The 25,252-nt window shown below is 43.1% G+C and overlaps 1 protein-coding gene across 1 annotated transcript in view; it reads left to right on the forward strand.

Moving 5' to 3' along the window:
- Nucleotides 1–25,252, forward strand: part of PTPN22 (protein tyrosine phosphatase non-receptor type 22) — a 230,343-nt gene that overhangs the window by 176,479 nt on the left and 28,612 nt on the right. The window contains exons 12-15 of the mRNA XM_082246091.1: nt 2,669–2,727; nt 11,390–12,144; nt 22,521–22,604; nt 23,856–23,995. Coding sequence (XP_082102217.1) covers nt 2,669–2,727; nt 11,390–12,144; nt 22,521–22,604; nt 23,856–23,995 — 1,038 coding nt within the window. The remainder of the gene's footprint in view (nt 1–2,668; nt 2,728–11,389; nt 12,145–22,520; nt 22,605–23,855; nt 23,996–25,252) is intronic.

A 25,252-nucleotide genomic window follows, 5' to 3' on the forward strand; every position in this document is an offset into this window, starting at 1 on the left:
GAGTGCAACACACAAAGCGTGTGGGGTCAGAGGGGGCTGAGAGTGCAACACACAAAGCGTGTGGGGTCAGAGGGGGCTGAGAGTGCAACACACAAAGCGTGTGGGGTCAGAGGGGGCTGAGAGTGCAACACACAAATCGTGTAGGGTCAGAGGGGGCTGAGAGTGCACAACACAAAGTGAGTGGGGTCAGATGGGGCTGAGAGTGCCAACACAAAGCGTGTGGGGTCAGAGGGGGCTGAGAGTGCAACACACGAAGCGTGTGGGGTCAGAGGGGGCTGAGAGTGCAACACACAAAGCGTGTGGGGTCAGAGGGGGCTGAGAGTGCAACACACAAAGCGTGCGGGGTCAAAGGGGGCTGAGAGTGCAACACACAAAGCGTGTGGGGTCAGAGGGGGCTGAGAGTGCAACACACATAGCGTGCGGGGTCAAAGGGGGCTGAGAGTGCAACACACAAAGCGTACGGAGTCAAAGGGGGCTTACAGGGCAACCTGTGAAGCGTGTGTAGTCAATGGGGGCTGAGAGTGCAACACACAAAGCGTGTGGGGTCAGAGGTGGCTGAGAGTGCAACACACAAAGCGTGTGGGGTCAGAGGGGGCTGAGAGTGCAACACACAAATCGTGTAGGGTCAGAGGGGGCTGAGAGTGCACAACACAAAGTGAGTGGGGTCAGATGGGGCTGAGAGTGCCAACACAAAGCGTGTGGGGTCAGAGGGGGCTGAGAGTGCAACACACGAAGCGTGTGGGGTCAGAGGGGGCTGAGAGTGCAACACACAAAGCGTGTGGGGTCAGAGGGGGCTGAGAGTGCAACACACAAAGCGTGCGGGGTCAAAGGGGGCTGAGAGTGCAACACACAAAGCGTGTGGGGTCAGAGGGGGCTGAGAGTGCAACACACATAGCGTGCGGGGTCAAAGGGGGCTGAGAGTGCAACACACAAAGCGTACGGGGTCAAAGGGGGCTTACAGGGCAACCTGTGAAGCATGTGTAGTCAATGGGGGCTGAGAGTGCAACACACAAAGCGTGTGGGGTCAAAGGGGGCTGAGAGTGCAACACACAAAGCGTGTGGGGTCAGAGGGGGCTGAGAGTGCAACACACAAAGCGTGTGGGGTCAGATGGGGCTGAGAGTGCAACACACAAAGCGTGTGGGGTCAGAGGGGGCTGAGAGTGCAACACACAAAGCATGTAGGGTCAGATGGGGCTGAGAGTGCAACACACATAGCGTGTGGGGTCAGAGGGGGCTGAGAGTGCAACACACAAAGCGTGTGGGGTCAGAGGGGGCTGAGAGTGCAACACACAAAGCGTGTGGGGTCAGAGGGGGCTGAGAGTGCAACACACAAAGCGTGTGGGGTCAGAGGGGGCTGAGAGTGCAACACACAAATCGTGTAGGGTCAGAGGGGGCTGAGAGTGCACAACACAAAGTGAGTGGGGTCAGATGGGGCTGAGAGTGCCAACACAAAGCGTGTGGGGTCAGAGGGGGCTGAGAGTGCAACACACAAAGCGTGTGGGGTCAGAGGGGGCTGAGAGTGCAACACACAAAGCGTGCGGGGTCAAAGGGGGCTGAGAGTGCAACACACAAAGCGTGTGGGGTCAGAGGGGGCTGAGAGTGCAACACACATAGCGTGCGGGGTCAAAGGGGGCTGAGAGTGCAACACACAAAGCGTACGGGGTCAAAGGGGGCTTACAGGGCAACCTGTGAAGCGTGTGTAGTCAATGGGGGCTGAAAGTGCAACACACGAAGCGTTTGGGGTCAGAGGGGGCTGACAGCGCAACCAACAAAGCGAAATTCACCAGGTTCATCAGTAACTGGTCAAAATTCAATCAGAGTATGGCCAAAAAAGAAGTCTGGAACATCATGCACTTTGACCCAAATTATGTACCGTACGTAAGTATGAATTCACAGGCAATAGGCAAGCCTAATGCTATGTAGGTTACACTGCCGGGGTAAGCTTTAACGGACAACTTCACTAAACATAAAGTGGTCTTTTAAAATTAAATAAAAAGCACACTTCATCTCAAGCTGAAACAGTTGAGATTTGTTCTTCAATCTGTTTAGAATGGGGTATTATGAATACTCTGTACACTTTGTTAGAACATTGTAATGTCAATTTGCGATTCTCCTTGCTGCTTGTTTTCAACCTTGACTTTTCCTCAGAACTAGTCATATTTCATAAAATTATTCCTGAGATTAAAAACAGCCTCATTTCTTGGAATAATGTGATCTGTAGTGAAATGTGCTTTTATTCCCTCTTGAGCTTTGTAGAGGCCCTTCATGTGCTAGAGACCTATATTTGAATATGTATGCAGAAAACATCAAACAATTCAACCATCTCATCTTTTCCTTCTAATGGTCCTTAATGAGCTACCTAGCCCTGTTCTATCATCAGATGTGCCCTATATTGTAATCTTCATACTGAACAGAGCTGGCCATGCATTACCAAGTGCAATGTTTCAATATGTCAATATGTCTCTTAAGATACTTTGAATATTCAATAGTTCCCTATTCCATTACATTTTAATATTCTATGTCAGTGCTGCAATGATTTTATGATCTTTTCAAGCAGGTCATCTCATTTTACCTGTCACCATGTAATGTTTAAATATTGTTGTTAATTAAATTGCAAGTAAATAGGAGTTTTTGTATCACAGATATATATTTTTTATCTTATTTGCAGTTATATAGGAATATATCACACTCCGAAGATGTACATGATTTAATCAGACTGTCTGATGGGTAAGTACTTTACATGGTCATACCAAACCTATGGGCAGCTTAACTGTACTGATCCCTGCAATTAAAGCATAACTAAAAGGCAAAACTTTGTTTTAGGTTTTGGATGGAGTAGAGAGGGATTAGAACACCTGTCAGTTGTTATTGCTGTCTGTGTCCCCATCAGGGAGATTCTCCCTTTTTATTTGTCCTGTTTACCATTGGCACTGAAAGTGAAAGAAAATCACAATTTTCGAGTTGTCCCATAAAAAAGTAGAAGAGGGGAAATTCTTCAATGGGGACACTCGTTCTGGTGGCCTGGGGGTCCCCAAAGGGTTACCTTATATTGCGGTCCCCAAAGGATTCCCTTATATTGCAGGGATTTCCTCTACCTTTCTGTTTTGGCTATGGGACAGGAAGTGAAGGTAAATCTCCCCAATGGGGCACAGATGGCAAAAAAATGGAACAACAATAACCCCTGAGGATTGGGACTTTCAACGGCAAGAATCAGGACTTGAGTATGAAAATATATAAATTTTATTTCACATATGATAAAGATAAATTATACATAATCACATATAAAGTATATGATAAAAACAAGGTCATAGATACGTCTTGGAACCAGGAGGGTCTGAGGTGTCTGGATCGGACTAGACGCGTTTCGGTCCAAATGCCTTTCTCAATGGTCCACAAAACACCAGAGCTCAGACTAGGAGCATAAAAGGTAACAATGAGTATAATACAAAGAATGAGTATGAGGTTAAATTTAACATGTATTACACAATGTTAAAAGCAATGTAACACATAATTCATTATACATAGTGTTTGTCGTATTTAGATGTAAAAAAGAGGGGGGGCAAAAAATGCCTCTATAATTACGTACCAGATATGTAAGACCTCTGTGAAATCCAGGACGTGAGACCAAAAGGATGGGCCTTGGTGGATGAGAAAAAGGCCTTCAATTGACTATGGCCGCAAAGAGTATATGCTAATCAAGTTAGGTCTATACAAGATAGACTAAAGCAATATGTTAATATTTGTATGGGTTTCCAGGGGAGATTTCAATATTTGTAAGCCAAATACACAGTGGTATGGCAAATGACAGTGAGAAAGGAGCTCCACGGACAGAAAGTCCCACGAGGATCTCCAGAGTGAGGTCAGAAACGCACAGGTCATCTAGAAAGTTATGAAAAGATATAGAAGAGAAATTCAATGAAGTCTGTCTATCATGGAAAATAAAAGGGAAAGTAGGACAGGATATTATGGGTACAGAATACCTGTAAAATAGTAGTAGGATAGGTATGTCCCCTGATGGATTTATGATGCTGGGACGTGTCCAGCCATGCATCCCTGTTGACATGGAATATGTCAAGCCTGAAATCATGAGGGATATCAAAGGGTAAATAGATAGGGAGTAAATGCAAAGGTAGAAAAAGGTCTCGTTTCTCAACGTGAGTACTGCAGTTGGTAGGAAAAAAGGAAAAGACTAAGTAGGGAAAAAGCTGAGTAGTAAGGAGGAATATGGAAGCAGTGTGTAGTCTGGGATAGAAGTTACTGAATAAGAGAAAAAGTGGTACTAGTAAGAGTCTCAAAGGGTGCCCAGGTATCGGAATGAATATTAGCCAGAGTTCAATGGCGGAGAACAGATATCCTAGGAATCAGAGATAGGAATAGCCAAGTAAAGGGAAAATAGTCCCAGTAACAGTCTCAAAGGGTGCCCAAATAACAGGAATAAATATTAACCAGAGTATTGTGACAAAAGCGGGTCCTAAGAGCAGTTTAGAAAATCCAGGGAGAAAGTAACTTACCTGTGTAGGTCTGTGCATAAGAGTAATGGCGGCGCGCTCTGAATAGAGCGCGGTCCGCCATTAAGTACGCCGGCGCATGCGCCGGAGCCTGCGTCCAGTCTCCTCCCAGGGCGAGTGCGGACCAATAGAGGTCCCCCGTGTCTGGAGCGCACAGACGCCGCCCACACAGGGTTGGCCGCGGCGTGCGTTCCGGGCACGCCGACGCACAATGTCCGGGTCTGAATCTCCGCCAACGGCGGGATCAGGTGACCGGTGACGGGGCGGAGGAACGCCCCCATGTGCGCCGGGGGGAGAATCTGTACGGGAAGCATACAGTGTCACTGACATTTGGCTGCAGCTGAGGGGACAAAGCCAAGACTATAGACATATAAACAAGGCAAACTCTATGTTTACACAAAGATACAAAAATAAAGAAACGGATGTAGGTTGATAATGGATATTTTGCAATAGCATTCAATAGGGACAGGAGCAAAAGACCACTGCAAGGAAGGTGTATTGAATGGCCACATATTTACATGAAGAAAAGGCAAATATAGAAAAAAGATATGGATTGATATTGGATACTTTGAAATGGCACTCAAATAAAAAACCGGAGCAAAAAGCTACTGCAAGGAGGGTATATTGAGTGACCACAAAGTGGTGCTTGTATATTATGTGATGTGGAAAAATTAATTTATTCTATATATATAAATGGGAGGGAGAAAAGAAATCCTATCCCATATGTTATGGGTATGTGGATGTGTTATGGTAATTTTAAAATGAGGCATGAATTACATTTAAAGACATTACCCCCAGGATATTGGCATAGGATAATGTCCTCAAGAGGGAGGAAAAAAGGTGAAATAGTGTCCAAAATGCAATGGGTATATATGTACTTTTGGTAATTTTAAAATGAAGCAGATATTGCACAGAAGAGCATTACCTCATAGTATTGTCGTTTAACCACAGATAGATTATGGATCCCATCCCCCTGATGAGAACCCTTCAAGGAAGGGCTTGAAACTAATGTTTTCATTAAGTCCTGGGGGGATGGTAGCTCTAAGGTTATGGATCCATCTGGATTCCCTCTGTAAAAGAGTTTTGTCCCAATCTCCTCCTCTGCTGCTGGGGTGCACACGGTCAAGGATGACAAAAAAACAGCGTGGGAAAATGCCGCTGTGTGTGGTCAGGACATGTCTCCCAAGAGGGAGATCAGGATTGCGTTGGCGCATACATGTAATATGTCGTTGAGCTCGTTTATGGAATTCATTTTTCGTTTTCCCGACATAAAAACATCCACAGCAGCAGAGGAGGAGATAGACTACTCCTATCGTTTGACAATTGGAAAAATGTAGAGGTCTGTATGGGGAACCATTAGGCAAAATTATATTGGGGTCTGTACAGATGTATTGGCATATATTGCACCCTCCACACTTAAAAGTTCCTAGGCGTTTACATGGATCTTGGCGAAATTCACCTGTGTATTCACTTTTAACTAACTTGTCCTTGAGTGAACGGGTCTTGCGATAAGTTATCGCCGGTTGGTCAGTAACAAAGGGATTAAGATGTGGATCACATGTGAGTAAGTGCCAGTATTTGTTAAGGACATTGTAAACTCTGTCATGTTGTTTCGTGTACGAGGTTATAATACGTGCCTGATGTTGGATCTGATTATTGTCACGTGAAGTTTTAATCGATTTTTTAAATATGAGATCTTGTCGTTGTTGCGATTTGGCCCTACGATAGGCCTTTTTAAGGCAAGTTTGTGTATAGCCTCTAGAGGTCAATCTTGTTCTAAGTTTATCTGCTTCCAACTTGAAAATGGGGTCTTCAGAGCAATTGCGTCTAAGTCGCAAATATTGCCCGTAAGGGATAGACTTTATTAAAGGAGCTGGATGAGCACTAGTTGCGTAAAGTACTGTATTGGCAGCGGTGGGTTTTCTAAATAGTGTGGTAGTAATGTTTCCTAATTGATTTTTATTGATTGTGATGTCCAGGAAGTCAATGGAATTGCTATTGTAACTAAGGGTGAATGAGAGGTTGAAATTGTTTCTGTTCATAGAATGAACACAGTCTAGAAGTGATTCCTCATTGCCTGTCCAGACAATGAGTACATCGTCAATGTACCTATGCCAGGCCAATATGTGCTGAGTGTATTTCAAATGTTGTTCCTCAGAGAGGAAAGAACGTTCCCATTCCCCCAGGTACAGGTTGGCGTACGATGGGGCACAACATGTCCCCATCGCAACGCCCTGTACCTGGAGGAAATGGGAACCATCAAAAGAGAATACATTACGAGTAAGAATGTATTCAAGTGATTGTAGAATAAATTTTTGTGTGGCTGGGGAATCTGAGTTGGATTGTGTGAGGGCATGTGCGACCGTGCGGATACCCTGCTGGTGGGGGATGGAGCTGTATAGTGCTTCAACATCTATAGCCACCAGCAGGGCATCCGCAGGGATCGACATGCCCTCCAACAATTGAAGGAGGTGTATGGTATCCTTTACAAAGGAAGGAAGAGTTTGCACGAATGGATACAGTTTGCTGTCCACATACCTACTTAAGTTTTCTGATATACTGCCCCTACCCGAGACGATGGGTCGTCCAGGCGGGTCGTTTTTATTTTTGTGGACTTTAGGTAAACTATAAAAGGTAGGAATAGTAGGGAATTTGATTCTCAAATAATCCCAAGTGGTTTTATCTATGCAACCCGTTAAGTAACCATTGTCCACCAAGGCATAGAATTCTGCAAAATACTTATCGATGGTTGTTCTGGATATTTTGTGATACCAAGTTGAGTTATTAAGAATTTTCCAGCACATATTGGCGTATTGTTGGTTATGCATAACGACTATATTGCCCCCCTTGTCGGAGGGCTTAATAGTCAATTGTAATTGTTTGGTGAGAGCAGTAAGTGCCTGGTTTTCTTCTAGACTGAGATTAGAAGCTCGAGTCTGAGGAGAAAGTTTGATTTTCTCAATATCTTGGGATACCAACATGACAAAAGCTGCCAGATTGGTATTACTGTTTAGAGCAGGAAATTTGTCCGATTTTTTTTGAAAGCGGTTTGTTACGCCAGATTGAGGATGTTCGTTTAATAACAAGTCCAAATCGATCCTGTCTATTAGGTCTAAACCGTCTTGTTCCTCTAGTAAGGCAATTAGTGTATCTAAAGCTTCCGTTTCTAATTTTTTGGTTTTGGGTTGCAGTAGTTTAGGGTTATGTTTCTGAGCGTGTTGACTTTGTAAGAGAATTTTTCGAGCAAATAGATTTAGATCTTTTTTGAAAGTGAATTTGTCTATATCAGTGGTGGGACAAAAAGTGAGGCCTTTACGCAGTAAAGATATTTGGGCTGGTGACAGAATGTAATCTGAAAGATTAATGATATCACTGTCATCACTAGAAGAGGTTGAGTTTCATGAGTGATCCTCAAAATCCGTGTTATCTGCGGCCATGGCATGCGTGGTATCTGTAATTGCTATGTGTTTGGTTTCTAGTGTGTTTTTAACCGGTAAGTTCATGTGAGCTAAACGTCGTGTATCTGATGGGAGTGGGGGCCCTGAAGGAGTTGGGGGGCGTTTACTCGCATTTGTGTTGTCATCTTGGGCAAAGGATCTTTTTGTTTTCACTTGTTTGCCCCTATTAAGAGTGGGCAGTGAAGATGAAGACAGTGAAGAGTTTATAGATGAATTCGAGCCTAAATTATGATCGGCTCTGGTTAAATCGCGTCTTTTAGGGCGAGGTTGTGTTTGTCGTTGATGCCATTTATAGGCCTTTTTGTCACGGAAGGCTATTCTGTCCCTACAGAGTTTTTGCTCCTTTTTGTTGATGTTCAGTTTGATATTTTTATCTAATTGATTTTTTATATTGTTTTCCAAATTAATAAATTTTGGGGTGTCCAAATGTGTCTCTAATTGTTCATAAAGTTTCTCAATGGTCAGGTCTAATCCCTTTATTCTCTTATGGTATTCTTCAACAAGATGGCAAAAAAATAATCCTTATGCCCCGTACACACGTGCAGATTGTCGGCCGACCGATCGGCCGTCTTTTGCCCCGGGCTGTCGTGTCCGCTGAAAAGTGCAAAAGACTGCACACAAATTTTGTCTGCCGACTACAGCCGACTGCAGAAGTGATGTCATGTGATGGTTAACTTTCCCTGTGTTTTTTCTTTTCTGAGCATGCCCAGTCTTGCAAATCTGCTGACTGGCGAACAATTGGCCGCTCTGGTGTCGGCATACAAAAATTTTAATGCTTGCACGACAGATTCTTTTCGGCCGAAAGTGCGCTGTCGGCTGTCGGAAGCATCATACTAACAAGCCTACAATCGGCCGATCGTTCGGCGGCCGAATCTTTTCGGCCGACAATCTGCACGTGTGTACGAGGCATTACAGTGGTTATAACCCTTCCTTACTCTATCCAAAATGAAAAAAAAAAAAGTTTTGACTATAGTTCTACTTTAAACTTTTATTTTTAGGATCAGTTGTGCCATCTGGACAAGGCCTTTTATAGGGTTTGATAACTAGCGCTTCTGACTGTTGAAAGTACTCATTACAGGACACAGAGGTTTGCTGATTTGAAAAAAAAAACATGTTAACTGATGTTCTTTATCAGCAAAGTACATTGTCATGAGCTTTGGTGGGGTCAATAACAGCAATGTCTCATCTCTCATCATCCACAGTAAGGCCCCTTTCACACCAGCAGAACGATCCACCTGTCCATTTTTCAGGTGGACCCGATCCGACCACCCTATGGGGCGGTGGATGTCAGCAAACATGTGTCTGCTGTCCACATTCTGATCATTAGTTCTTCGATTAGGTCTGCAGTCTCTAAAAGTCCTCTCAAGCATTACATATATTGAACATTGGGGTTGATTTACTAAAACTGGAGAGTGCAAAATGTGGTGCAGCTGTGCATGGTAGCCAATCAGCTTCTAACTTCAGCTTGTTTAATTAAGCTTTGACAAAAAAACTTGGAAGCTGATTGGCTTCTATGCACAGCTGCACCAGATTTCGCACTCTCCAGATTTAGTAAATCAACCCCAATATGTGCGGCCCTTTGGTTATGTCAGAGACCGCAGTTGAGGCCCCCTATAGGTCAAAGGTTGACAACCAGTGATCTGTAGGCTTGCATATGTTTGCAAATTAAAGTGTAAATATGGGCATATTAAAAAAGTAATCTATGATACAGTCTGTCATTAGTATTAATACAGCAGTATTTGTTTTTCCAAGTCCCTGCTTTAGCCCTCGTTCACATTGAACACAGCTTTGAAATCGTGCAAGTTCATCTGAAATCAAAGACGCATTTAAGTCTGACTCTGGGGGCGACTTCAAAGATATCTGTGCAGCTTCATGCAAAAATGTCTATTGAAATCACCCTGTTTGGTTATGGGACAGGAAGTGAAGGGAAATCTCCTCAATTAGACACAGATGGCACAAAAAAGAAAATGACAGGGGTTATGACCCTCCCTTACTCTATCTTGAACAAAAACAAAAACGTTTTGCCTTTAGTTCTAATTTAGGGTAAAAAATGTTTTAACTTTAGAACCACTTTCAAGAAGTGGAATAATAAAAGGTCTATTGGCAGGATCAATAAGTAATAAAACCACATTTAGCCCCAGTTCACATTGGCGCAATTTGACATGCGATTTGACAGGTATTTCCGGCAATGGGAGCACCCCAATCGGTGCAACGCCAACTTTGCGGTGCCGCACCCATTTTCCAAAAGTAATTCCTGCACTACTTTTGGCAGTGGTACCAGTCAACATTTAGTAGTATGCTACCCTATTTCTTCTGCTGGCCAGCTTGTAGGGCCCACCTGTAATAGTGGAAAACTTGAGGTAGTGTCCCTTTAGGAACTAAAGCAGGCGCTGCCACTGTACTCCTTACAGATAACTCTGTCCCTCCTTTAGCAAAGTGCAATGCAGGGTTGGCCAGCCGCCTCTCACCACTCTGTGTCTGTAAGAGGATTTTCTTCTGCTCACTGACAAAGTGTACCTTGGTCAGTGTGCTCATCGTCCGGGTCCTCAGTCAGGCAGCAGGCTCAACCAGCAACCAAGGTGTCCTCCAATGTTCTGGAATGGCAGCCACTGTGTCACTTCGCTCGAGTTTAGTGGTCCCTGTGCAGCCTCAGTTTCTCTGCAAGATGTCTCTCCTCTGACATGGTGGTCTTTGGCACGTACAACAGTTCAGTCCCTATCTAAGCATACAGGAAGCACTGGCACTGAGCACTGGCATTTACCCCAGCACACCAAAAAAATAATGCTTGAAGCTGAACTGTAAGCTTTGTAAAAACAGCAAATCTTTGCTTTGACTGATAAAGCAGTTTTACTTCCCTGATCCTCCACTCCCACAGGCTCCTCTGCACACTGCAAGACCAGTCCCTGCATCCTCCTCTTCCCTATGCTCTGGCAGTCAGATGCCTCTGATGTCCTCAAGACTGATGCAGAGACCATAACCCTGCACTGGATGTATGGATGTCAAGGAATAGTCCATTGCCCGAGCATAGGGGAGCGCTATGTGCCAGGGGAGTGGTGGATTAAATAAGTAAAACGGCTTATCTTGTCCCCTAGAAATAAACATTTAACCCTTGCATTGCAGAGGCAGCCCCGCTGCAAGAGGTTTTTTTTCCTTTTCTTGGAGGTGGGCTCTAACCAAAAAAAGGCATGTTTATTTCTGTCTTTAATACTGTGGGAGATTTGTCTGGTCTATCTCACTACTGTACAGTAGGTCACGATAGCAGTAAAACACAGTAGGGGTCACTATAAAAAATGTATATCTATAAACTAACATTTTACTGAAAGGTTATGGGAACCAGATTTGATACCTTTAAATATATTCATTTTAAACATTAAACTTTAAACATTGTGCACACCTATATTACTAACATCCTTTTGTTCAAAGTCATACAGGAGAATGCATGATGGAAGAAGAAATAAGCACACATCTGTGGAATTCAACTACAACAGCCATCAGTAGTGGAAATAATTCTAATAGCTGTATGGAACCCTTTTCAGTAACCAAGATGTTTAAAAGTTATGATGAACTAAATGCAGTTGACATGCAGACATCAGAAACACAACCTATGCCGCAACCTTTTCCACGGACAATATTGCGCAATACTTCTCAAAATCTCAGCAACAGAAAAAATCCTTCTCCTCAATCATGTACTGAATACAGAAAAAGTTACAGTGGACATGCACCATTAATACACACCAAATCTACACCGTTGGAATTTCAGAGACAGGTTTTCATGTCTGAGCAGGTGATTGGAGCATCAGATGTGTTCCCCCATATTCAAAAGGATTTAGCATCTAGTTTTGAGAAACAAAAATGTGTTGGTAATCATCAACAAGACTCCCTGTTTACTGGTTCTCTGGGTAATATAAGTACTGTTCACAGTAGTCATCCTTATGTTCGCCTGACAGAGGATCCTTATTTTTCTCCAACATCATCTTCTGATCCAGGGTCACCAAAGTTTGCAGATTTTTGTGTTGAAGCCACCTACCCCGGTATACCTAATGCAAATGGGAACAATATCAAAGATCTTAACTTTCCATTGTCTGATTCCAATAATTCATCGCAGGTTGATCATTCCTCCAAATTAGAACCACTTCAAGGAGTAGAAATTCCACCTTTCAACAATCTGAACAGCACTGGTAAGTGGCCTCAGGGGAAAATATAAATATTTTCTGTATTATTTAAAGAACAATGCATACAAAATATAGAATACATTAAAAAATAGTTCAGTCATTGCAACCCTAAACAAATATATTCAATTCCAAATAATAATCAATGAAAAATGAACAATATAAAAAATTTTGCAAGCTGAACACCAAGGAAAAATTTCACATAATTTTTGCCCCATAAACCATCACTATAATACAAACAGTGCAGCGCAAATGTACATAAAACAATAAGGCACCATTAAGCTCTTATATTAATAAAAAGTCCTAAGCCCAAAAGGAAATTGTCCAGGGAAAGTAGTAGAATCCCAGTGTCAGGATTTCAAATGCACAGATCCCATGCATGAATGAGCCTATCACAGACACATAGATTGCTCACTCCCCTCAGGTAATTGACCCCTGTATCCACAGGAAAGTCAATACACGCTTGTTTCCACTATCCAGGGGATGAGAGAAAGCAGATTCAAAGGGTCCCGGCAGCTCCAATGCTCACAATCAGCCACGTCAGAATGAAAAAGATAAAAATAATCTAGGTACTCTCCATATGCTGATAACAATCTCACTTTATTGAATAAAACTTACAAGGTCCTCCTCCTGTTCCCAGCATAAAAATCATTAACACCGCTGAGCGGCCAGATAGCACATACAGATCTGTCGTATAACAGCGGGTGACGTCACAAAACACGGCTCCTCCTCCTGTACACGTTACGTCCTACAGCAGACCTCCGCTGACAAAGTCCCGTATGTCAAGTCCCATTGACATGATTATTTTATAAGCTGTAGAGGAGATGATTTCAATCCAAGAAGCCTAAGATTATTAAAAAAAGCTCATAACGATCTTTAACCTTATGGACCCATTCCTTTGCTTCCACAGTAACCTGAACTCTAGTAAGCCACTTCCTTAATGTAGAGGCCCTGCTCTTTTCTCATAATCATGGTATCAAGCTTTTTGCAGCATTCAGTGAGTGTGGTACAGAGGATCTTTTATATGACCTTATAAGATCTCACACCTCTTTCCAGAAAAGTTTGGGGCATTACTACCAGAGGTAGTAATGCAACCCCACACCTCCACCAGCACACTGCAGAAATTGTTGGGGACAACAAGACAACTAAGCAGGGGCCCTATACCATCAAGACAGAAACTTAAAGCAGGATTCTTACATCTTAGAATGAATAACAAAATGAGACCAAAAAAATTCTGCACTTCCTAATAAAGTTCACCTAAACTCCCAGACATCAGCAGTTGTATAAATATTTAATGGGTATGAAAAAAGCAAAAAAAAAAACTTTGCTATAATTAAATAAATAAAAGTTAGATTCAAATATGCAATCATTCACGTAAACAGCTATGTGCAAAGTCTACTTTTATAATGCCAACCAAAAGTGAAAAATGGCCTTCTAGAGTTTCTCAATTAAAGAAATTGCTCCACACCCAATAGCACCCAAATTGTTTTAAACTGTCCCTATAGTGTTAAATTATTAAATTATTAAGATGGTCAAACAAAGCAGATTGTGTAATAATCCTCCAGCTCAACTGGAACTTCACCAGAGTAAATGGTGACTGTTAATCTCTTTGCATACCACACTCCATCAAAACATCATAGAAAATGGAAAACATAGGCCCATTATGACATTTTACTTTTGAAAACAATAAAATACAAAAAAAATGCGCTTTCACTCAGCTATAACTAGATAATAGATAAGCCTATGCTCCCACAGTTGTCTGGTCTCAATGTGCATGATGGCATCCCAAGGTTTTATTGATTTATTTCAAACGCTGAATTATACATCTGTATGAATTAAGCAGGGCTTTTTTTTCAGCTGGAACTTGGTGGAACTCAGTTCCACCACCTTTGGCTCAGGTCCTCTGCTCCCTCCTCACCACTATCACTTGTAAACACAAAAGTCTAGCTTCTGTGCTTACAAGTGACAGCTTGTCTCCCAATGGCTCCCACAGATCTGATCTCCTGAGTGGTTCTCACTGAGTGCAGGATGGGGACAAGGGAGATGCAGGTGCTTAGGGTATAGTGCGGATGCTGACACAACCACTGAATGATCTTCCTGCTAATGAGAGAGGCTGAGCCACCTACAGTGTGCAGGGAAGTACTAGAGCTAGCTGGGTGCTGCGGTTTAATACAGCAACAGAAGTAAGACATGTGGAAGGTGATGGATCTTTTAAGAGGGGGGGGGGGGCAGTGGAGGGGAGTTGCATGCAAAGGTCAGAGCTGAAGAGGGGTTGAAGTGAGATGTGGATGGGGGATGCAGTGGTAAGCGACTGTGGAAGAAGGCTGAACTGAGCTTTTAAGGGGGGGGGGGGGGGCAGTGGAGGGGAGTTGCATGCAAAGGTCAGAGCTGAAGAGGGGTGGAAGTGAGATGTGGATGCAGTGGTAAGCGACTGTGGAAGAAGGCTGAACTGAGCTTTTAAGGGGGGGGGGCAGTGGAGGGGAGTTGCATGCAAAGGTCAGAGCTGAAGAGGGGTGGAAGTGAGATGTGGATGGGGGATGCAGTGGTAAGCGATTGTGGAAGAAGGCTGAACTCTGCACTCTGTATTCAGCGCACCCCTGAACTTTGTACATAAGGCACCCAGAACTCTGCATTCTGTGTGTTAACTCCCCTCGCCCACATTCCTGGTATTAAGTGCCCCTTTAAGACCCTCCCACTGTTAGTGAAATTTGATTACACCCACTATTTAATGTGGTCTGAAAAGGGGGGGGGGGGGTTGGTGGGTCGTGGTTGGTCGTGGTTGAGTTCCTGCACCTATTTTCTGAGAAAAAAAGCCCTGGAATTAAGTATGAGCCAGCTTGGCAATATTATAGACAACCCCTCTGAAAATGTCCATCCCACATCCTTCCCCCAAGCTCTAGCATAATATGGAAGCTTGTGGGTATCTGAGAGGGGTCAAAGAGAGGGGTCACCATTTTTACATAAAAACTCATAGAAGAAAAGGAACGTAGGAGAGAAAAAACAAAATCAGCATAAGGTCGACACATACTTGGAAAGGCCCCTAAAAAGCTTCAGAAGTCAGGAGGCATAGCCCAGTTTCTGACTGCTAATATTTTCTATAAAAGGAACTCAAATCTTCTCCCACACCCCCATATTCCAGTTAATAATGCAAACCAGGTCATTGGACTCATAGTATAAATGAATATAAAGGAGTTGCAAACCACCAGTGTCTTTTAACCACTGTAGTATTGAGTAAGCGAGTCTAGCTTCCTTCCCCTCCCCTATACAAACCTAATAAACATAGCACGAATCGTAGGGAAGTACATCTTGGGGACTTAGGGATAACAACCAGAATCATTTATATGTATAACAGAAACCAAGGTGATACAGCCATTACAGATATCTATCCTTCTTAATCCCCGTACACACGTAGCGATTGTCGGCCGCAAATATTCGGCCGCCGACCGATCGGCCGATTGTAGGCTTGTTAGTATGAAGCTTCCGACAGCCGACAGCGCATTTTCGGCCGAACAGAATCTGTCGTGCAAGCATTAAAATTTTTGTAGGCCAACACCAGAACGGCCGATTGTTCGCCAGTCAGTACAGATTTCGGCCGACAGACAGCAGATTTGCAAGACTGGGCATGCTCAGAAAAGAAAAAAAACACGGAAAGTTAACCATCACATGACATCACTTCTGCAGTCGGCTGTTGTTGGCCGACAAAATTTGTGTGCAGTCTTTTGCACTTTTCAGCGGACAGGACAGCCCTGGACAAAAGACGGACGATCGTTTGGCCGACGATCGGTACGTGTGTACGGGGCTTTAGTTAGGGAAGAGGGACTTAATCCAGTCCTCTAAATCTTTTTGAACCCTGTGAAGGAGAGTAGTAAAGTTTTCCAAGTATAAATCTTTCACATTAGCCGTTAAGGAAATACCAAAACAAATGATCAATTGAGACTACTATTGAAAAGGAAACAAGCCTTCCAAATTCCTTTTATCTTTCTCAGGGATCACATTTGGGAGAATCTCGGATTTGCCTAGGTTTAGCTTAAAATTAGAATGTTCCTGGAACCTATCTACGGTGCCTTGAAAAAGTATTTAATTTTCCATATTTTGTCATGTTACAACCAAAAACGTAAATGTATTTTATTGGGATTTTATGTGATAGACCAACACAAAGTGACACATAATTGTGAAGTGGAAGAAAATGATAAATGGTTTTGAAAATCTTTTACAAATAAATATCTGAAAAGTGTGGCGTGCATTTGTATTCAACCCCCTGTGTCAATACTTTGTAGAACCACCTTTCAGTGCAATTATAGCTGAAAGTCTTTTTGGGTATGTCTCTACCAGCTTTGCACATCTAGAGAGTGACATTTTTGCCCATTCTTTTTTGCAAAATAGCTCAGGCTCTGTCAGATTCGATTGAGAGCATCTGTGAACAGCAATTTTCGAGTCTTGCCACAGGATCTTAGTTGGATTTAGGTCTGGACTTTGACTGGGCCATTCTAACACATGAATGTGCTTTGATCTATACCATTCCGTTGTAGCTCTAGCTGTATGTTTAGGACCATTGTCCTGCTGGAAGGTGAACCTCCGCCCCAGTCTCAAGTCTTTTGCAGACTCTAACAGGTTTTCTTCTAAGATTGCCCTGTATTTGGCTCCATCTAACTTCCCATCAATTCTGGCCAGCTTCCCTGTCCCTGCTGAAGAAAAGCATCCCCACAACATGATGCTGGCACCACCATGTTTCACAGTGGGGATGGTGCGTTCAGGGTCATGTGCAGTGTTGGTTTTCTGCCACACATAGCGTTTTGCTTTTAGGCTAAAAAGTTCAATTTTGGTATCATCTGACCAGACCTCCTTCTTCCACATGTTTGCGGTGTCCCCCACGTGGCTTCTCGCAAACTGCAAAACTGGACTTCTTATGGCTTTCTTTCAATAATGGCTTTCTTCTTGTTGCTCTTCCATAAAGGCCAGATTTCTGGAGTGCATGCTTAATAGTTGTTCTGTGGACAGATTCTCCTGCCTGAGCTGTGAATCTCTGCAGCTGCTCCAGAGTTACCTTGGGCCTCTCGGGTGCATCGTTGATTAATGCTCTCCTTGCTCGGCCTGTCGGTTTAGGTGGATGGCCATGTCTTAAGCCCCGTACACACGTACCGATTGTCGGCCGTAAATATTTGGCCGACGACCGATCCGCCGATTGTAGGCTTGTTAGTATGATGCTTCTGACAGCCGACAGCGCACTTTCGGCCGAAAAGAATCTGTCGTGTAGACATTAACATTTTTGTTGGCCAACACCAGAATGGCCGATTTTTCGCCAGTCAGTACAAAATTCGGCCGACAATCAGCAGATTTGCAAGACTGGGCATGCTCAGAAAAGAAAAAACACACGGAAAGTTAACCATCACATGACATCACTTCTGCAGTCGGCTGTTGTTGGCCGACAAAATTCATGTGCAGTCTTTTGCAGTTTTCAACAGACACGACAGCCCTGGACAAAAGACGGCCGATCGTTCGGCCGACGATCGGTATGTGTGTATGGGGCTTAAGTAGGTTTGCAGTTGTGCCATACTCTTCCTATTTTCGTATGATGGATTGAACAGTGCTTCTTGAGATGTTCAAAGCTTGGTATATTTTTTTTATAACCTAACCCTGCTTTAAACTTCTCCACAATTGTATCCCTGACCTGTCTGGTGTGTTCCTTGGCCTTCATAAAGCTGTTTGTTCACTAAGGATCTCTAACAAACCTCTAAGGGCTTCACAGAACAGCTGTATTTATACTGAGAATAAATAACACACAGGTTGACTCTATTTACTAATTAGCTAACTTCTGAAGGCAATTGGTTCCACTATATTTTAGTTAGGGGTATCAAAGTAAAGGGGGCTGAATACAAATGCACGCCACGCTGTTCAGATATTTATTTCTAAAAAAAATATGAAAACCATTTATCATTTTCCTTCCACTTCCCAATTATGTGCCACTTTGTGTTGGCCTACCACATAAAAATCCCAATAAAATATGTTTACATTTTTTGGTTGTAAGTTGTAATATGACAAAATGTGGAAAATTTCAAGGGATATGAATAGTTTTTCAAGGCACTGTAGCTTCACCATAATGTTAGACAAAAGGGTTAAGGCAGTGGTTCCCAACTCCGGTCCTCAGGGCCCACTAACAGGCCAGATTTTAAGTATTACCTTGGGGAGATGCAGACTAGAATACTGCAATCACTGAGCAGCAAATTATATCACCTGGGATGAATTTCAGTTATCTTGCAAACCTGGCCTGTTGGTGGGCCCTGAGGACCAGGGTTGAGGACCACTGGGTTAAGGGGTTTAGGGACTGAAATAGGACATTGTATGCAAGGGCGGGTAATTTATGCGATACTGAGCCCACCTGGATGCTCCCAATGTCTGATTTGAATCTAATTTTGAAGAGCAATGCTTCCAATACTGACACAAACAACAACATAGAAGCAAAGGGCACCTCTGTCCAGCTTCATTTGTCACTTCTGACAATTGTTGCCTTTAACCTTTGCAGATGTCCAAACAAGCATATTATGACATAAGCCTAGGTATTTAATGGTTTCACCCAATCTATCCGATCAAATGACTTATTGGCATCAGTTGACAAAATCAAGGAGGACGAATGTTGGAGTTTAACCCAGTGATCTAGAGAGATATCAACAAGTGAATTATCCCTTTGCTCCCAACCTATGAAACATCTCACCTAGTTCTGATGGATAATCTCTCCAAAATATGGTTTCAACCATTCCGCCAGGATTTTGTCCAGTACCTTAATGGGGACTATAGTCATAGCATATGCATTTCTTTTCAACATTAGCATTGTAATAGCAATACAAACAATAGGTCATTTTGATAATCCAATGTAAGCTTACTTGAAATCTTTTCATGTTGTGATTGCTGCTTTACTGCTGGCCATCTCTTTCCACAATTTCCTGGATTCCCTGCATGCTTTGCAGCTCCTCCTCGGCTGTATACTTTCAATAACTGAGGACTATTGCTGCCTGCTCCTGTATTGTTTCCCTCTCCTGAAACTCCTCATTTACTCCTATAATTCATAAATCAGGCTCTGTGAATTCTCTAACATAGCGATGCCTACACACACAGGGCATAGTGAATACATGTCACAGAATTCAAGGAAGTAAATTTGTGGGGATCTTCACGAAGTAAGTTTACAAACGTCAAGATCATTTAGAGTAATCTGAGTAGGTTAGGAATAATTGAAATTCCATGTAGAAATGAATATAATGATTTTACATTTTGACTAAAGTTATGCTTTAATGTTAGTGTTAAGTAAGAAGACGGGGCAGAAGATTTGGCAATTAGACTGATCCTTGCCTTCCTTTGGTAAAAGCGTAATATGAGCTATCTGAGCAACCTCTGGAATAGATCCTCCTGTGGTCAAGTGTCCATATAGGGGCTAAGGAGGTTGGAGTATTAACCTTCCTAGCGGTATTCCCGAGTGTGACTCGGGGTTAGATTTTAGAGCCAAAAGCGGTAACCCCGAGCCACACTCGGGGTAGCGCTAGGAAGATTGCTGGATCGTGGTAGAGGTTTTACTTTACCTTTTCTCTGGGATCCAGCGAAGACTGCGAGCGGTATGCGGAGGCGGAGCTTCCTCCCGATCGTCTGCGAGCCCCGGCTTCCGTCTCCGGCGACGTGACGTCCGCCGGGGGGTGGAACCGGCGGCAAATTCAAATGTAAAACACACCAAACACACTGATACCATTCAAAATAAAATAAAATCACATTACATTGCCCCCCAGTGCCCTTTCCTGCAGTTTTACTGTACTTTTTATGTAAATATATATGTATACATACATTTATATATATATATAATATATATATATAATAAATGTATACAGTTGGTTTGGGCTGCTCATTCACAAGAATTACATGCAAAATAATGGTACCGCTTTCAGCACCTAAAATCCAAAAGAATCATACCGCCAGGGAGGTTAAAAGCATCACGCTTGGGTCATCCACAGTGCCATTCTTTCAAGCATAGCTAAAATTTCAGTAGGAGTGATATCCTGTTCCATGCCCTATTAAATTTAAGGGTCTAGTTTTGCTATCTTAGAGAAGGAAACATGTAGGCAACTGCCATTCTTTCTCAGTGGCCTAACCAACATGCATCCACATTTGTTTCTCTGTTCATAAAAAAAAGTGCTACACCAACAATCTATACTTTTGGCAGATCTGGGAATCAATGGCATCCTTCAGCAAAGTCCCAAGTTGCGTCAATGCCTGTCCTATGGAGGGGTCAGGTGATCTTTTATGGTTACTTCCCAGTAGGGAAACGTCTAAAAGCAACTTTCTCAAACCTGCATGAAGCTCCCTGCAAGATCCATTACCCTTGCATCTTCGCTTTATCAGCTTTCCATAGGACACTCTCCAAAACTCTGGGCTGTGCATTTTCTTAAACGTATTGACACTCAGGAAGGAGTTTTCAGAGGCCATTCACTGCAGAGCGAACACACATGACTGGCGGAGAGCCAGAACCTCTTTATAGAGAGAAGGAGATACTGTACATAGAGAGAAAAGGGGAGACAATATAGAGAGAGCAGGGTGAGTACTGAGAAAGCTAACACAGAGAAATAGAAGGAGGGAGAGAGATAGAAGGGGAGAGAGGGAAGGAAAGAGAGAGAAACAGAAGGAGAGTGAGAGAGATAGAAAGAAGGAGAGAGAGATAGAAGGAGAGATCTGTATACAGAGAGATCTACTGTACAGAGAAATCCCATATACAGAGAGAGATTGGGAGAGATCTACTATATAGAGAGACAGAAATCCAAATCACAGAGGGATCGCATATACACAGGAAGAGGGGTCTCATTGACAGATACACTATTCATAAATACAGAGTTCCGATACATGGTGAGAGCCTCTACAGTGAAATCTACTATGCAGAGAGAGGGGGGGGGGTCAAATACGTGGATCCAGGGGGGGGGGGGGCATGTCAAATACATAGATATATCTGCTACTGTATAAAGAGTAATCCCATATATAGGGAATAAGAGAAATACCATACAGAGGTCCCAAATTATTCAGAGAAAAGAGAGTAGAGTGTGATACATGGGGAGATCTGATATATAGAGAGGAATCCCATATACAAATTGAGAGTGATCTACTTACATATATCTGATATACAGAGTGCTCGAGAGAGGGGGGATGCTATGTGGCCATGCCTGTGTCTCCTCTCCCGGCTTTCCCGCCCCACCAACGATGTCATGCTATCAACAGAGCAGGGGGCAGAGGAGCTGGAGATCTGCACAGAGAGCAGGAGTCTTTCCATATTATGCGGGTAATCACCCGCTGTGATTATCATTACAGTGCCCCTTTACAGTGCAGTCTCCTTAATATCATAGTGGTGAACATTACAGTACAGAGGACCAGTTATGTTATTATCCCTTCACCAACCGCCTTCGCGAACGCCGGAAACATTTTTTATAGTTTGTTATAAAATTTTGCAAACAGGTAATTTTTCAACTTTACTGATGTGCGCTGATGAGGTTGCGGTGAGGGGCACTGATGAGGTGGCACTAAAAAGGCTGCACTGATAGGTGGCACTGATGGGCACTGTAAGGGTGGCACTGATGGGCACTGTAAGGGTGGCACTGATAGGCGACACTGATGGACATTGATAGGCAGCACTATTGGATAGGTTACACTGATGAGGAGGCACTGATTGGCAGCACTGATAGGCACTGATTGGCAGGACTGGTTGGCACTGACAGGCAGCACTGGTGGCCATTGATAGGCAGCACTGGTGGACGCTATTGGGGCTGCACTGATAATCAGGACACTGATAATAAGTGCCCTGGTTATCAGTGTAGATGTTCCTTTCACACAAGCCAGCTACAGGATCTCCTCTCCTGACCCTGTCAGCATGAGGAAAGGAATGCCGATAATTGGCTTGTGTTTACATCGTGATCAGCTGTGATTGGACACAGCTGATCATGTGGTAAAGGGCAGCTGTGATTGGCCCTTTACCCTGATCTGTGATCACCTGTGTCCTAAGGACAAAGCAATCACAAAGCGCCACAGCAGGCACGCGGTGGGTGTGATCATGGGAGGACATCATATGACCCCCTCCCAGAACTGGCTGACCACACTGTAGCCATCATTTGGCTTTAGCAATGTCACGAAGTGGTTAAAAAAATTGTCCATCCTGCTCCCTTGAATGTTTTTATCACTGTGGTCGAAAATGAACGTTGACTTGACTCTACTGAAAAACAAAACAACATTTTTCAAACCAAATTCTACTAGTGTTTGATTAGCTTAACACTCCTACTAGCCAGGTCACTAAAATATATCATAAACATACCGTTAACTGACACAATGTTCATTTAAATAACTCATATTGTATGTCTTGTTGTATTTAGTTACTTCTCCAAAAGCAGTTGACAAGAGTCCCCCTCCTCTGCCAGAACGCACACCTGAATCCTTTATTGTACCTGCTGAGCTTGGTAAGTGATGAATAGATAAAAGCAACATGTTACCATAAACATTTTTTAATATAGACATCATATGTTAAAACGGAACTAAAGTCCCACTTTTGAAAACTGAGAGCACAAACATTTTCTTTATTACAGAAGAGACATGCATAAAGAAAAGCTACCTACCTGCTCACAGTCTTCTGTGGAATGTACACTGAGCTGTGCAAGCACAGCTTATCTACATTCTGGCACAGCGCCTGTGTGCTGGGATGATTGCTCTCCTGTGCATGCGCAGTAGTGACATTCTTTTTGTGCTGGCCAATGAGAACGGCCTCCAGTGCAGCACCCAGAAGAAGCTGGGTGGAAGATGCCAGGGGTGGACAGGGGAGATAAGTATTTGCTCCCCTTAATAATAGAAAGGAAATAAAGGTGTCCGTTTTCCCAGAATCAGCCAATAAGATTTCAACTGTGAAACAGAATAAAACCACCTTTTTTTTTTTACCTTGCACCCTTTTTTTAAATTGCACCCCATTACAAAGCATTTATCTGTTTCAACACAAAGGGGTTGATTTTCTAAAACATGGTAGCCAATTGGTTCCTAGCTTCAGCTTGTTCAATTAAAGTGATTCTGAAGGCAGAAGGTTTTTTCCCCCCAGCCCCACTTATACTCACCAGAGCCCACTCTCGATCCAGCAATGCACACGAGAGCAGCGGCCTTTCGCCCTCCTCTTTTGCCCAGACACAGCAGCGTGAGCCCATGGCTCCCACTGCTGTCAATCACAGCCAGTGAGGAGGGTGGGGCTGAGCCAAATGAAACACAGAGTGGGGCTCGGGAGCATGCACGCACAAGTGCCCCCATTCTGGGGGGGAGGAGCAAGGAGCACCGGCGGGGGACCCGAGAAGAGGAAGATCGGGTTGGTTTCTATGCAGAGCTGCACCATATTTTACACTCTCCGGTTTGAGTAAATCAACCCCAAACCATCCAGATGAGTGGTAGATGCATTACTAAAGGCAAATACGTTGTTCAACTTGCAGGAGAATTTTCCCTTAGCTTAGTGAAGCTCTGCTGCCTTCCCTAATTTACGGTAATCATGTGCAAGCAAAAATACTGTTTTTCTTTTTTTTATATATTATTCTTGCAGTGGAGAGGGATTAGAACACCTTTAAAGTTTTTGTTGCTGTCTATGCCCCAGTTAGTGAGATTCACCCTCTCTAATGTAAAAAAGAATCCTTTCCATATGTAATATATGATTTTTTAGAAATGTTCGATGTTTTTACTAGATCAACCACCACAGGAGCCTCCACCACTGCAGCCTAAAGTGCAATTTAAAGTTCCGAGCATAAAAATTGGCACATCACAAGAATGGTCTGGTGTATCCCAGTGTAATGTTGATGATTTCAGACTCAAGGCACGCAGTAAGGTATTAGTTTGCATTGCACTAGAAATTTATATGTTGGATGATTTTCAGTCTTCGCAATTTTGCAGTTTTTCTTAAGGAGAAATGAACTTTTAGGATTCATTCACGTTGTTTTTGGTTCAGAGCTAATCTATGCAGTATCATTGGAGAACATAATAAACACAATACATAATTAGCGCAATATTAATTAAACCTAATGTGAAAAATCTGTGTGCAAACTAGTGCTTATTATATTTAAATCAGTATGTGAAGAACACAATAAAAAATTATATACAAAGAATATAAACCACTCATTAGTTATACCAAATTGAAAATTGTAATTGCTGCCAACACTTATCAAAGTGGGTCCACCTGTGACTTTAACCAGTTCTGGACCGGTAGGATTTGCCCCCTTAATGACCAGGCCATTTTTTGCGATTCTGCAAAATTGCGCGATCGTGCGACCCTGTACTGAAATAAAATGAATGTCCTTTTTTTCCCACAAATAGAGCTTTCTTTTGGTGGTATTTGATCACCTGTGGAATTTTTATTTTTTGAGCTATAAACAAAAAAAGAGCGACAATTCTGGAAAAAAAAAATGATATTTTTCACATTCTGCTATATAACATTCCTAAAAAAAAAAAATGTAAGTATCAAAATTTTCCATCCTTTTAGACCAATTTGTATTCTGCTACATTTTTTTGGTAAAAAAAATTGCAATAAGCGTATTTTGATTGGTTTGCACAAAAGTTATCGCATCAAGTGGTTCAAGTGGTTAAATGTAAGCCTAGAGGCGTGTTTACTAACTGTGGGGGGGTTGGGCTTTTGAAATGATCATAGAGACCTGTGATCCTATATAGAAGGATCACAGGCGCTCTGTGATCATTTTAGAGAGAACAACAGTCAGCTGTGTTTATAACAGCTGCCCGCCCTTCTCTCTCAGGGGGAGTGATCGCAGATGCCCGGCGGCAATTGCGGTCGCTGGCCCCCTGCATCGGCATCTCCGCGCTTGCCCCCCAGCATCAGGCGCGTGACAGACATATACCTATGTCAGTTTGCGCAGAAGGGGCTGCCTGCCACAGTATAAATGTAGCGGGCAGTCCATAACAACAATATAACAAATTGAGTGTAGCGCAATCAATATTATAAGTCCCAATTCATATATAAAAAAACATTCCACCGTAGCATTCTAAAAAATGTGTAAAAAAAACATATAATTCAGAGACCACCACCTCTAGCTGGCATGTCTCCCCACCTCCAATCAATGATGCCACTACAGAG

The sequence above is a fragment of the Pelophylax lessonae genome (assembly GCF_965119305.1).
Source record: "Pelophylax lessonae genome assembly, chromosome: 2".
Classification (NCBI taxonomy): domain Eukaryota; kingdom Metazoa; phylum Chordata; class Amphibia; order Anura; family Ranidae; genus Pelophylax; species Pelophylax lessonae.